General features: G+C 49.8%; 1 protein-coding gene across 2 annotated transcripts in view; it reads left to right on the plus strand.

Moving 5' to 3' along the window:
* ITGA11 (integrin subunit alpha 11) overlaps positions 1–14,880 on the plus strand; it is a 146,818-nt gene that overhangs the window by 84,686 nt on the left and 47,252 nt on the right. For both annotated transcript variants that reach the window (XM_014525567.2, XM_006035413.3), the window contains exons 11-16: positions 1,296–1,440; positions 6,276–6,424; positions 8,360–8,500; positions 11,138–11,341; positions 13,129–13,259; positions 14,349–14,515. In XM_014525567.2, the coding sequence (XP_014381053.1) occupies positions 1,296–1,440; positions 6,276–6,424; positions 8,360–8,500; positions 11,138–11,341; positions 13,129–13,259; positions 14,349–14,515 (937 nt within the window). The remainder of the gene's footprint in view (positions 1–1,295; positions 1,441–6,275; positions 6,425–8,359; positions 8,501–11,137; positions 11,342–13,128; positions 13,260–14,348; positions 14,516–14,880) is intronic.

A 14,880-nucleotide genomic window follows, 5' to 3' on the forward strand; every position in this document is an offset into this window, starting at 1 on the left:
CAGCAGGAAGGTTACGTGGGCCCAAGGTGGGGCCGCTCAGCTTTCAGCAGCTCAGCCCTTGGGAGCAGATGAACCGGGCTCCTAAATCAGAGCCCTGTTCGAAACCCCAGGAGGTGGTTTTCAGTGGAAAAGGAGCAACACGGGCCACGGCGGGTAAAGCTCATTGCTTAGCTGCGGGTTCCCCACTCATGAGAATGGCTTTTTACTGCTAGTCCCAGCTGAGCTGCATGCACACGGATGTGCTCTTTGTGTGCGTGGCAATATGATTTAAGGGAGCTCTGGGAGCATCTGCACCCCCTGCTCCCCAAGCACCCTCGAGCAGCTCCCCCTTGGCGGCGTGGACGAGCTCTGGGAGTCCCTGTTGGCAATCCCCTGGGAAAGGAAAAGCAACAAGCATTGCACTGAGCCCCGTTATCTCCTGTTATTTTTAGCACAGGATTGGCTTAGGCTCTTATGAGTCAGACTTGGGTTTTAGATGCTCTTGTCATTAAACTCCTCCACAGGCGAGGATGAGCTGGCTGCTGCCGCACATGATGATGGAACAGACCAGCCTGGGCCGCTGGTTTCCAGCCTAGTTAATACTGGGCCCAGTCTCAGGGTCCAGCTGAACCGTGCTGGATCCAGCACGGATCCAGCACGGTCCCATCAGTCACGTTTGTGCTTTCCCAGTCCTGGGCTGCCTGGGGCCAGCTTGGCCTCAGGCATAACTTAGAGCAGCCCCCAGGGCAAGGTCACCCATCACATTGGCCATTGCCTTTTCTTGCTGTCTGGAGCAGCTAACTGTGGGAGCAGAGCACCCCACGAGGATGCATTTACCAAAGGCAAGATCAGGGCATGGCTGCAGCAGGTCCGCATGCATCAGACCGCTGTGCATGGGCAGCGGTACCACCTGAGTGCCGAGGATGTGTCCAGAAGTCTTGGGACCTGATATCTGCTTGTCAGGAGCACAGGATATAGCAGAGGTGGCTCTGAGCAGAGAATGGGTGCGCCTGGGGAGACGTGGCCCAGCAAGCTGCAAATAGGGTGTTTTCTTCTCCTGGAAAGGAATCACTTGGCCAGCTAGCAAATGCTCTTGTGATTCAGCTAGGATGCTCACCTTGCACTTGTGTGGGCAGTGATGCACATGTATGTGCACTGGGGGGCTGTAATGGCCAGCCCAGGATGTACTGCTTCATGGCAATACCCCTTTCTGTGCTATTGGCTTTCCATCCACCCACAAGGCTTGCTGGGACTGCAAAGTGTTGGGTCCTTTGGTTACATTGCAAGGTGCTCTGAGAGCTTTGTTTTCCCCGCAGGACGGGATTTTGCTGGGGGCCGTGGGAGCCTACGACTGGAACGGTGCAGTGCTAAAGGAAACCAGCAGCGGGAGAATCATTCCCCATCGGGAATCGTATCTCCAAGAGTTCCCCGAAGAGCTGAAGAATCACGGCGCCTACCTTGGTAAGGAAATAGCACGGAGGCTTCTATATCCACAGCTACATTCATGACTTGGCCAGGGTTTTTTGGCAAGCGCTGCCCTAGGCTTGCTGCTAGCAGATGTTAATGCTCATGGAAATATCAGTTTAAGTCAAATGCAATGGCAGGTACTCAGCTGCATGGTGCCTACAGGGGTAAGGCAGGGCTGTGTGAGATATATGCCACCCATCACACGTGTATGCAGCACCACTGAAGCCTGGGCCTTTGGAAGGATCCAGAGGAAAGCTAATATCTGCAGGAGTATGCACACCATCCAAATGTGAGAGCTATTCAAATGTGGTTCAGGTCATCTCTAATCCATCCTGGGGGGATTTAAATGACGAAACGGCATGGCTAAAGAGTGGTGTTGTACCCGTGATGGTCCAGAAATTATGCAAAAGGCAAGCAGTTCTTAGGGTGATCTCTTTTATTGGAGCAGCTGCATAGTTGGGATAGAGTTAGACAAGCTTTCGGACGCAAGGCATTCTTCATCAGGCCTGAGCAGCAAAAGGCAACGCAGCGTAGTAAAAAGGAGCTTAAGAGCGGGGAGAGAAATTCCCAGGGGTAGCAGACAAGCGACAAGCAGAAGATAAGAAGCTGATTACTGGGAGAAGGAGGCCTATCGAAAGGGAGGAGGATCATTCTCACCTTTCATGTGTGGGGAGAATTCAGAATCAGGTAGGTTATAATGAGCGTATCTACACGTGCATTTAAGCACACCTACGTTTTAATGCGCGTTAAGCAGGTTTAAGCAGGCATCTGCGCATACAGGTGTTAAAGTGTATTAACGCTGTGTGTAGACTGACTTGGAGCTAAAATTAATCCCAAGTCTGTCCACATACACAGCATGAATGCGCTTTAATGTGTCTACACATGCGTTAATGTGCTTTAACTATTCTCGCCAAATTTGATACCTGCATTTTCAGATATCAACTTTAGGCATGATTAGCCCCAAATCACCATTTTTAAAGCACATTAAGGGCATGCACATGTAGAAGTGCACCCTAATACACCTTAAATTCAGGCTAATGTGCCTTAAAGCATCTCAGGTAGACGCACCCAATGTGTCATAAAACCAATATCAGTGTCAAAGGCACCTTATAATATACCTGGTTCCTGAATTCTGCTACCTCCAGGCATTTCTCAAAATTACAGCTCCTGGATATGCCTATTAGCCAAGTGCAACCAAAGGCTAATAGGCACCAAGCAAAGATCGCATTCATCTGTCTGTGGTTGTATCTGCCATGCCTGGCGCGGCGGTGGCAAGGGTCTGCCTACACTGCAGCGGCAAAGCTCTCAGTCATGCAGATAAGCCCTGCCTACGCTGTCATGCTTTGCACACATCAATCCCAAAATGAACTGGATAAGACGTGCCTGGGGTAAGTCATTCCTGGGCCACTCCAAGTCACTCCTGGGCCACTACTGTTGAATGCATGAAGCCCTTAGCATGCTGTTGGCCCCTCTTACAGGGTCCCTGTTGCCTTCATTCCCAGCTGGATGCACGTGGAGCAGGAGCCCATTTCCTGGCGGAAATGTGGTAGCCGCCTTCTAAGAGGCCCACGGTGGCCGTACCTAGACTGCAGGGTGCAGTGACATGGCTGTCTTCTTCAATATCCCCATTTGAAACAGCTGAGGAAAGCAGAGCTCTTTAGGAAAGGCAGCCCCCATACCTCATGTGAATAAAACTGCTGGCCCCAGGCCCAGCGTAGGCAATATTGTGTCCTGGACCAGTGACAGTCTTGTGCCTTGTTGGGGACCCTTCATAGGGAGTCCTCCAGTGTAGAACAACTTTCTGGCAGAGGAAGTCATAGCGGGGCCAGGCCAAGGATGTTGGGGCATCTGACTTCCAGCAGCTAGAGCAGACCCCATGCAATATAGAGCAGCCAACCTCCTAGGATTCAACAACTCCAGGGTCTAGAGCTATCACTGCACACGTCTTGGCCCGTGTCAAGTGTAAACAAGCAGGGTCCAGCACCTGGCCCTATATATTTGCTGGACACAGCTACATAGGCTGGAGCATGGGGGCAAGGGGTATTCAATGAGCAGGTCTCTGATCTACAGGCCATCCCAAACCTCACTGAGGCTGATGGGTTCACTGGCCACCTTTGCCTTGTGCTGAAATAGTAAATGCCATGTCTAAGGCACACGGCTGCCTGTGCCCCATCAGAACCACTCGCTACAGTAGGGTCCAGCCAGACTCACCAGTACATGGGAGCCTCGTAGGCTCTGCTAGCTCACATGGGATGCAGTCTCCATCCCAATCCCAGCCCCTAAACCCAAGGTCAATCCAGCTCCTGCCTTCTTGACCCTCTGTGGTTGATAACCGACCTGCTTGAGGCTTGTGGGGAGAGAGCCCCTTTCAACTAGCCCATGCAATGAGAATACCTGGGACAGCGGCGCAGCGAGGCCTTGACCCTCTTTCCTTTGTGCTTGGATCCTGGTTTGCAAAAAAAAAAAAAAAAAAAATACAGGTCCTTTTTCTTTGCTTAAAAAATACCCTTCCCTGCTTGCCGCTTGGTGCTGGAAACCCCTGACCCCCAAGGTTGAATTGGACCAGAACACCCATCTCAGCCAGCGATCTCCACACCTGTACACCCATCTGAGGGCTTTCTCTGGTGCCCATGGCCACCTCCTTTCAACCTGTCTTGCTAAATTCAAGCAACCCAGAGGTTTCACCATCACCTTCTATGACATGTAGTCCCATCAGTGCTGAGGGCTGTGTGATTCAGCCTCTAAGTAAACCCCTACTGAATGCAAGAGGGAGACCAGTGTCACCCTGGCCCCAAAGCAGGTGCTTCAGGTATGTTTTCTATACAGCAGAGGCCCTCGGGGGCAGATTCGGAGTAGCCTGTTGCAGGTGCTCCAGCCTGGGAAAGGATATCGAAGCTTAGCAGACTCAACCCCTTTGAACGCCATCTAGGATGCCCGCTGGACCTCTGCAGTTTGCCTTTCAGCATGTCAAGGTACCAGTGATCCCCAGCCCAACATAGGAGTAAATGGTTGGGCTCACTGGTTGCTGGTTACTCCTGGTCGGCTCTGGCCAAGCTGTGCCCCATAATGAACACATTTCATATTTCTCAACCCAGTTATCCCACCCTGTTCTGCACCCCATGCACCATGCCCACAGCAGAGCCTTTCTGCCATGTGCTCCCAGATGTTTTCCCCTCCTCCATAATGAGGAAGAGTTCAATATTCCTCCCAGCCGGTTATCAGTGATAAAGGCCATCTGTCCTCTTCGGAGGGCGCTGCAATCTCATTGCACACACACAGTGATTAATAAGGCAGAGAGCAGCTCTGCTGTCTTCAGCCTCCTTCCCTGTGTCACCTACACTTTCCACCTTTCTTTGGCATAATGAAAGTGTTACGATCCCTCCTTTAGACCAAGTCAAAAATGCCTGCCTCCTTCCAGAGCAGGGTAAGCCTGGGAGAAGGGTTTTGGCACACTGAATGGGAGTGTTGGTACCCAACCAACCCAGACTATAGGCTTTGGTGTCACTGTACATCAAAGTTACATTTACAAATAATTTATAGGGGGCAGGCCAATAAATGGTCAGTACATGCTGGAAGCATGCCATGATCCACATGTGTTATGGATGATTATACAGCCATCAGCAGACGGGGTTGTAGATGGTTAGAAACACACTACCAATCTGTTGGTCTGTAGCGATTGATTAACCACTTATTAAAGCACCTGTTAATCATCTATCAACTCTGTGTAGGCTGAATATAAAGTGTGAGCTCACATATGTACCATGGGGTTCATGAACTGAGGTTCACCACAGAGTCACAAGTTTTATACTACCCCTAATTTTGATCTCAAATATCCATAGACATTTTTGGGGTTGTGAAACCTTTTCAGAGCTGGTGTTTGCTAGTCAGCTGTGGGGAATAGTGCGTTGTGCTCTGTACAAAGGTAGGGTCATGGTTTGTATAATTCTGCATAAAGTAACTTTGGGTGTGTACACACGTACTAAGTCGGCTTAAAATAAAGCAACCTAACTAAGTCAACTTAAATTAAGCCACATTGGAGCATACACATGTACAGCTTCTTAACATGGTGGCAGCCATCTTGTGTGTTAAGTTGACTTAACTAATGCAACACAAGATAATATACCTCTGAGATGTATTGTCGTGCACTGCGTTTAATTCAGCTTTGCTCCCCATATGTATGTACGCTGTGAGAGTTAAGTCGACTTTAAAAAGTTAAGTCAGCTTAACTGTCAGAAAGTTAGTACGTGTGTACGCACCCACGATTATCAGGAACTGAAATGGACTTGCTTCTACTGCCGTGTTATTCTGCCTTGGATTTGCTGGCAGCTTCTAAGTCTTGCATAGTTTTAGCACTAATCTCAATTGTCAAAGGGCTGGGATTAGAGCCCGAGCAGCAAATGCAGAGGCACTTCAAAGCACAGTGTTAAGAGTAGTCAAATTTGCTTGAATGACTTTATCTTTCGAGAAATCGTGGATTCCAGTTTGCTGATCTGGGAAGCAGCCAGGGCTGTGTTAGCAGCCTGCAACTAATCAAATGCAGACTGCCGGTCAACAGCGCTGCAATAAAGGAAACGTTTCAAAGAGAGGAGCGGGCAGTGAAATGATAAGCATTGATTCCATCTGTCTAGCCAGAGCCAAGTAAAGAACTTAATCAGGACGCTTATTTTTCCAGCTAGAAAACACAACATGCGATTGATTTAGCAGCTTTCTGGAATCCAGATTAATCTGTGTCATTTGTTATGTGTACTTGGCCGGTGCCTGACACTCCAGCTTTGCTGCTGTTTGTAGGTTGATCCCAGGTTTGTGTTGACTTTCTTTCCCTGTCCCAGGTTACACCGTCACCTCTGTGCTTTCACCGACGCACGACCGGATTTATGTAGCAGGAGCCCCCAGATTCAACCACACTGGGAAAGTCATTATTTTCACAATGCACAACAACAGAAACCTAACTATTCACCAGTCCCTGAAAGGAGAGCAGGTAAAAACAATACTGAAAGATCTCCAAAGCTTGACTTCTGCAAGACAAAATGCACTCTAATATGTGGCTGTTGTCACTAGTCACACTGAGCCCTGCCGGGTTTCTCATCCATCAGACCTGCAGGACATACGGCAGTGCCTTTATCTGACATAAATCAGCAGAGATCCATTGGCTTCGTTGCAATGACGTCCATTTACATCAGCTGTGGATCTGCTCCAAAGGGTTTGGGGCAGCATCTTGCTCTATAAGGGTAAAACAAGACTTAAGGGGAAAGCTGAAAGACCTAGGGTTATTTAGTCTGGAGGAGAGAAGACTGAGAGGGGATTTGATGACAGTCTTCAGCGACCCAAAGGATGATTACGGAGAGGATGGAGATGGGTTTTTTTCTGTGGTCAGAGGGGACAGGACTAGGAGCAATGTCTTCAAGCTGCTTCAGGGGAAACAGCTTGGAGATGAGGAGGGGTTTTCTGACTCAGGGGGTGGTGAAGCATGGGAACAGGCACCTAGAGAAGCTGTGCAATCTCCATCCCTGGACGTTTTCAAGAGCAGGTTGGGTAGACACTTGTCTGGGATGGTCAGGATGATCCTGCGTTGAGCAGCAGCTGGGCTAGTTGACCTTGTGAGGTCCCTTCCAGCCTGGCTTTCCAATGATCCTATGTTTCTAAAGTTTCTGACCAGGATTTCACCCCACCACACTTGACCCATAGGACTGGGATATTTCAATGAGTGCTTTTAGTACCTCCATTTCCCCTGCTGCAGTTGTGAAGAGAGAAGTGTGCCCTTTCTCTCCCCGGTGCCCTTGTCTCTCTCTTTCTAGCACAGCGCAGTTACCTGTGTTAATCTGAAGTCAGGCAGAAGGCAGGACAGAGTTGCACCTGATAGACTAACTAAATCGGGGAGGCATAAGTCTTTGTAAGCAACAGCTCACTGACAAAGGATGCATTTCACCCGGTGCAAATTTTGCCCCGAAGCAGAAAAATTCTCTGGCACCTTCTGATCAGGTTGGCTAATTATACATAATCCGGTAAGAATTGTCACCAAGGAATATGAGAAGACAGGACAGTCTCTGGCAGCTGGGCAGAAAGCAGCCGTGTTGTGAGCACCCCTGTAGGGAGGCCCTGAGGTTTCCTGGGCTCCCTGGCCGTGAAAGAGCCATAGCCTTCATCTCCAGATCTGAGCTTTCCCCATGTTCGGGTAGGGCTGGGGCCAGAATCGTGGCTGAGATCTATGGTATCCCTTCAACAGTACAGGATCAATCCCTTCAAACCTGTCTGAGCAATGACTGTGGGACTCAGCTGCATGTGAGATTGCCCCAGCGAGACAGTGCTGCCTAGCAGGTGGATCACAGATCCACAGGCTCTCAGGAAGCCTTTTGGGTTAAATGTCCATATATGATAGATAGATAGATAGATAGATAGATAGATAGATACCATATTTCAAAGTGTATAAATCAGGTTTTGAAGCCCAATTTTTGTGTCTTAAAAATCAAACTTGACTTATACACCGTGCCAGCTCCGCTCGTAGAGGATGGGACCATGCCAGCTGAGCGCCGAGCTCGGCCCTGTCCCTATATATTTATACACACAAGATAATATACATATATATATTTATACACACACACACACACACACACACACACACACACACTTGGACTAGCTGTTCTTCCACAAGAAAATATAACACCAAGCGGATGCAGCAAGACCAGCGAAAGGGACCAGGTTTGATCGTTAATCTTCTAGCATTACTGTTTCTTTCCTGGACATCTGTCTAGACGCTGCGTCCAAATGCCTGCTTCCAGCAGACTGAAAATCCCACTTGCCCTGAGTGTGTTTGTCCCTGCTGTGTTCAATCACTTCAGAAGCAGAAGGAGGTGGAGAAGTCAGGCGATACCCTTATTTACTTTCCGATCACTTTTTCCCTACCCTTTTTTTGCAGATCGGCTCCTACTACGGAAGTGAGATAAATTCTGTTGACATCGATGGTGACGGCATCACCGATATCTTGTTGGTGGGAGCTCCCATGTACTTCAGCGAAAACTGGGAGAGGGGGAAGGTTTATGTCTATGTTTTAAGACAGGTAAGTCCTCAAGCTTTGTCCTGTTTTGGGGGGGGGGGGGGGGGGGGGCCCCCACGGCGGGCGGGGGTGGGTGGGTGGGGGGGGGGGGGGGGGGGCAGTCCCCTCTGGCTTTGGAGGTCCTCGGGTCACTGAGTGGAGCTGGTGTGTAGATAGAGGTACAAACAGCCTTGATGCTGCCCGCTGGGGACTCTCAGGCCTTTCAGAGCCTGTCTTGCAGAATTGCACCCATGGTCGAGGGCACTGGGCAAAACTTTCATCCAGTCACTGAAGCCTGTAGTTGGATGGGAGCAAAAATACACATCAGCACAGGCCTCTGTGGCAGCATTGCCTGATTCCCTATTGCTTCCTTGGGTGCATACCCATGTACTAAGTCAGCTTAAAATAAAGTGACTTAATTAAGTCACCTTAAGTTAAGCCACATTGGAGCATACGCACATACAGCTCTTTGACATGGCGGCAGCCACCTTATGAGCTAAATTGACTTAACTAATGCGACACACCTCTGAGGTGTATTATCTTGTGCCGCATTGAAGTCAGCTCTGTTCCACATACATATGTACGCTCTGACAGTTAAGTCGACTTAAAAAAGTAAAGTTGGCTTAACTATCAGAAAGTTAGTACATGTGTACACGCCATTTGTGAGAAAGGTGGGAGCAGTTGAGAATTACCTTGCCTCTCTTGTTCGGCAAATTTTTGTAGACTGCAGTAGCTCTGTTATGACTTCCTCTAGGATTGCAGGCTCTCTGGGGGAATGGCTTGATATAGTCTTCACAGAAAGGAAGAGTCATCCCTCCACATCACGCTGGACATCCGCACAGTTTTTCACAAGATTTATAACCCTAACAAGGCTGTTAAAAAAAAAAAGAAAGCAAAAAAGCAAGGAATGCAGCCTGGTTCTTATTACCAGGACAATGATGAGTGTAAATCTCTCCGCTGGACACAGAGTAGGGTTTGGATTGCAGTGAGTAGGGTGGCAATGGCAAAGACGAGAGAGAGACTTTCTAGTGTGAGCGCTGAGGGTGTTTCCCAGGCAGGGACAGGCCCACGATGGCCACAAAGTCCCCCTAGCATGCCCCATGTGCTCGCTAACATTGCATAACCCCGCAAGAAGAAAACAATATTCAAAAAATTCCTCGTGGTCTCGCTTTGCATTGAAACAACATGTTGTGTAGCTCTGTCTCAGGGAGGGATGTGAAGAGAGGCAGCTGACTTGTCCCTACCCCTGAACCCTAGAGAAGTGGAGGCTGGCTTTTAACAATGGAGGGATCCTGGCAATGGAAACCATGCCCTCATGCTCTGCAGCAAGTGCCTGTTATTTCCTGGCTTTCCCAACACCAATCCAGGCTGTTTTTGCAGGCCCTGGTTTCCTTGGCTCTGGGCTGGGACTCAAGCAGGCTGCGTGGGCTGATAAGGGTTTGTGCAATAGGGCCACGGTGATATTATATAGTGGCAATGCTAATGAAGTCAACAGAACTGATTTGATAAGGAGGCCTCCGTGACTTTCCTGGGGCAACATCCTCAGGACTTTCATTACTTGTTTTTTGTACCCCTGCCATGCTATTCACTGTGGAAATGAATGATGTCCTCGCTGTAGCTCTCTTCCAACCAAATTGCATGCAATCTTCTCCAATAACTTCCCGTGAGAGGGTCTCCTCTTTGTTGGGAAGCTTTGTTGATGCCAGGCCTGGTTTAAATTTGCAATGAAATGCAAAAATGTTCGGGGTACACGTTACACCTCGGCTTCAGAGGCTGCGGTTCCAGCTGTGGGACACCAGCCCCGTCCTCTCCTCAAAGAAGCCCCGAGGTGAAGCAGGCTGGGCTCTGCTGCCCGCTGTAGGAAAGGACTTGTCCGTGTTTCCAAAAACCCTGCGGCCCCTCAGCCACCGGACCAGGGGGTCAGGATTTGCTCTACGATGCAAAGATCTCAGCCCCCCCCAGAGAGGTGCTGACCTTGTCCTGGGCACCCCTGCGTTTTGCCTTCACAGTATTGAGAGATGACCATAAAGGCACCTTTCTGAAGAGCAAGGTGCCCCAGGAGGAGAGCAGGGTGCTGCCTAGCTCACAGATGAAGCATCAGGACGCTCTCTGAGAAAGGCAGATTATTGTCTGCATTATACAGAGAGGAAAACTGAGGCAGCATGAAGTTAAGTGACTTGCCCAAGGCCATCTATACAGGGGAGTAGACAACTGGCTCCAATCTCTATGAAAACATCTGTCTTTCCTTTCTGTGTCAGGTGCACCTCTCCTCTCCAAACACCTTTCTCTTATCCCCATTGCACAGGTAAGGACCCGAGACACAGACAGGCGATGTGATGTGTCCAGAGTCACACAGGAAGCCTGTGGCAGAGCACAGGATGAAGCCCAGGTCCCCCGAGTCCCAGCCTGCTGCCCTCACCTTAGCCGTTCGGCCTCAGGGTTTCCTTCTGTAGCAATGTCGCAGCACCTCTCACATAAAATCAGGAGCAATAGCCCGTCAGCTTCATGGCTTTTCTGCCTCTTCGCCCCTTTGGGTTTTGAATGCCTCGCCTAGGGGAGATGGGGATGGTTTTGGTCATGTACTGGGATTTTTGCTCATGTCTTAGATTGGGAAGGGGTCTTTTTGATTCATAGCTGATGCTTTCCTTTTTGACCCCGAAGGACCGGTTTGTCTCCAGCGGCGCCTTGCAGGACCTGCAGAGTTACCAGAACTCCCGGTTCGGTTCCTGCATCGCGTCTGTCCCTGACCTGAACCAGGACTCGTACAATGACGTTGTCGTTGGCGCCCCTTTGGAAGATGATCACCAAGGAGCCATATACATCTTCCACGGCTTCAAAGGAGACATCCTGAGGAAGTATAAGCAGGTACAGTCAGCTATCCCTGGGGTTGCCCCACCACTTGGTTGGAACAGGTGCAATGTAATCCTCTTTTCCAGGGTCCTTTATATAGCTGCCAGTATGAGAGAGAAGCCCTGTGGCAATACAAGCACACGCTATTAGTTATAGTATCTAAAGGTGCTCTAAAAGTGAGGATCACACCTGAAGAGAAGGGAAAATATGGCTTCAAATTGTTTGCAGATGAAGTGTCTCCCATATTCAACCAGGGCATTGTCAGCCAAGGCTCGTGGCCACAGGTAATTCTGTGGGATGTGTCTCCAACCAGACGCAACGTGACAAATGGTTGTCACAATCAGATCGTACGATCGTAGAAAATTAGGGCTGGAAGGGAGCTCAGGAGGTCGCAGCTAGTGAAATCCACCCCCTGCTCAAAGCAGGACCAGCCCCAACTAGATTCCCCAGCCAAGGCTTTGTCTTGCTGGGCCTTAAACACCTCCAAGGATGGAGATGCCACCACCTCCCTGGGTAACCCGTTCCAGTGCTTCACCACCCTCCTCGTGAGAGAGTTTTTCCTACTATCCAACCTCAATGTCCCTTGCTGCAGCTTGAGCCCATTGCTCCTTGTCCTGTATCTGCCCCCACTGAGACCAGCCCAGCTCCATCAAGATCATTTGCATCCAGATCTCCAGAGCTAAGGTCAGGTACAGCTGGTCTTATATAAGATCACAGGTCCAAATCTTCCCTACATCTATTAAGCACATCGTCATGCATCTGCCTGCCCAGTATTTTCTGTATTTTGAGGTCAGCTTATTGTTATCTGCAAGTAATTAGTAATTAGCCAGAGAACCTGTTTCTGCAGATCCTCCCCCTGCAAAATCTCGGCACTTCTCAGGGCGACGTGTCAGCCACGTGAAGTCAAAGGGAGTTTTGCCATTGAATTCAATGGAGTTAGGATTGCACATTCACTAGGCTTATAATTGTTCCATAGTGTGACTGGAAAAGAGCTTCTAAGCTGAAGCAAATGTGGGATTTTGAAAAATATGCCTAAAATGGAAACCTTAGGGTTCAATGTCTTGGGACCATATGCCTAAAATGGAAACCATAGGGTTCGATGTCTTGGGACCAATTTAGTAAACGTATAACAGAGCCATTGCCACAAAGCAAGAGAAAAAGGTACAGCCACCCCTTCAAAGTCTTCTTGGGAAAGAGCTCTGGTACAGAAAAATGTGCCGTTTTACTCTCAAATTATGTCAAATGTCTTTTCCTACAGGCATCTGGAAGGGACTTTTTTAATAGTGAGGTGTACATCTGAGCGGTCTAAAGTTTGTGATCCATTCAGTGATCTCGACTAAATGCAACATGAAAGAGATGTTGCTCCATGAGAGCCCACTTTAATTTCAATGGGCTTGTTCAGAAACCAAGCAGGAGGGTGCGTGTTTTATAGATCTGGGAGTTGGTGTGCCAGAGACGATCACTTTACCGGCATTCAAACAGGTGAACTGAATCCAGTCGTAGACGGCTTTTAAGAGCTGAAGGGCCAACCCACTGCTTCTGTATCCCATGAGTGTGCCATGACACATGCATGGGTATGCATTGTCTTGCACTTACCAGTGAATTTATGTCCCTTGTCTATGTTCCCACCCGCAAGCTCACACTCTTCCATCCTCACACCCCCTCATGCCCACGTGGAAACACACACCAGTGCTCACCTGCACTCCCCCCTGTGTTTGCACACGTGCTCACGAGCATACAGGCAGCTTGATACTGGGCTGCTCAGACTGGCAATGCAACAGGTTTCTTTTGATGCTTTTTAGAGAATAGCAGCAGTCGACCTTGCTTCCGGCCTGATGTATTTTGGATGCAGTATCCACGGACAGCTGGATCTGAACGAAGATGGCCTCACAGACCTGGCTGTTGGCTCTCTCGGGAACGCTGTGCTATTATGGTTGGCTATACCTCACATCTCTGTTACTGTTCTTGCACTCACGTTCGTCCTGGAAAACTATCGGTCACGAGGACAGCTGATCTTGTATAACAGTGCTGCTCCCAACCCAGTGGCTCTCGAATCACAGGTCACTACTGAGACCCCCCCCCCACCCCAACATTGCTTGGGGCTACAGGAGGTTTTGCTTCCTGCAGGGACCTGTTTGTCTAGGCTGGACGGGCGAACGCTGCCTGCAGCACATGTCCTGTCCTCTGTTATTGGGGCAGCAAAAATTGGGGACCCTCAGTGAACCAATAAGCAATGCAAGAACTAATGTTCAATGCAATTGTACCCCAGGGCCAACATCTTCCCTCGCTGAACTTCCAAATCCCACAAAGATCAAGACTTCATACTGTTGCCCCAAGCTCTCATTTAGTCAATAAATGAATACATTAAGGCAGTAATTAATGCTGGGAAAGCACCTTGAAGACACAAGGACAGAGTCTCAGCTGGTCTCATGAGCTGGTTCCAATGACGGCCGCTGAGCTGGGCTAATGTATTACACCAAAGGATTGACCTCAAACCTGCTAGATAATTGTATAGGGCTGGATTCCCTTCTTGGTTAGGATAACGTCGCACTAGTCCAAGTACCTGGGGTTGCAGAAGAGAGTTAGGCCCTCAGTAGTACTATCCCAGACTGAGCAGTGTTCAGTGGTGTCCTTCAGTCAATGCCACCCGTAAGGCCCCACGGGGCTCTGATAATTCAGGTAGGACACCAGTATGTATCCAGCCATGGTCATTCATAGCCAGGGCTTCCCCCTTGCCTGGCTGTAGCTCACCACTGGTCCCTTAAAAGTTTTGAAGTCACCCCTCGCAGGTGTCTTCTTTCTCAGACCCCTTTTCTGGAGCATCTGGATTTATGGAGCATCGTTCCAGAGGCCTGGCGCCTTTACAAAGAGGTGGCTGCAGGCTCGTTGGGGGGTCACCTATAGGTAGCTGAAGGAGTTTGGGACCTACAGAGGGTTTGGGAGGGGGCTGTCCTCTAGCCTGGTTTACACATCCAAAGGTCAGCAGCGCCCAGCGTTGTCGCATCCCTTGATCCCACGGCAGGTCCCGCAGCGTGGTCCAGATCAATGCCAGCATCCGGTTCGAGCCATCCAAAATCAACATCTTCAACAAGGACTGCAAGAGGAACGGCAAGGATGCCACCTGCATGTCTGCCTTCGTCTGCTTCACCGCTGTCTTCCTCTCGCCTCACTTCCACACCGCCAGCCTGGGTGAGTGAAGCCTCCCGCTCCCGTGGGGAGCAGCTTTTGTACCCAGCCAGGGAGGAGCAGGTCCACGTCAGTCCTGGGGATGCAAAGAGGGGGCTGAGCTGAGAGCTGGCTTGCCCACACATGGGTTCACCTGGCCTGCCCCGTTCTCTGCCCCTGCCCCAGCCCTGGGCAGCTTGCAATGGTGGAGTAGGGGTGTCAGGTGCTTTCAGCCTCCCAGTGCTCATCCCACAGGTCCCAGAGGTGCAAAATCAACTGGTGTGTTTTCCCTGCACTACTTCTGGTTGGGGAGTTCAAGGGCACATACCACGGTGGGTGTCCCCGTGCAAAGCCTGATGCTGGCACTGGGTGGCACCAATATAGCCACA

Source organism: Alligator sinensis, unplaced genomic scaffold, assembly GCF_000455745.1.
Source record: "Alligator sinensis unplaced genomic scaffold, ASM45574v1 scaffold1242_1, whole genome shotgun sequence".
Lineage (NCBI taxonomy): Eukaryota > Metazoa > Chordata > Crocodylia > Alligatoridae > Alligator > Alligator sinensis.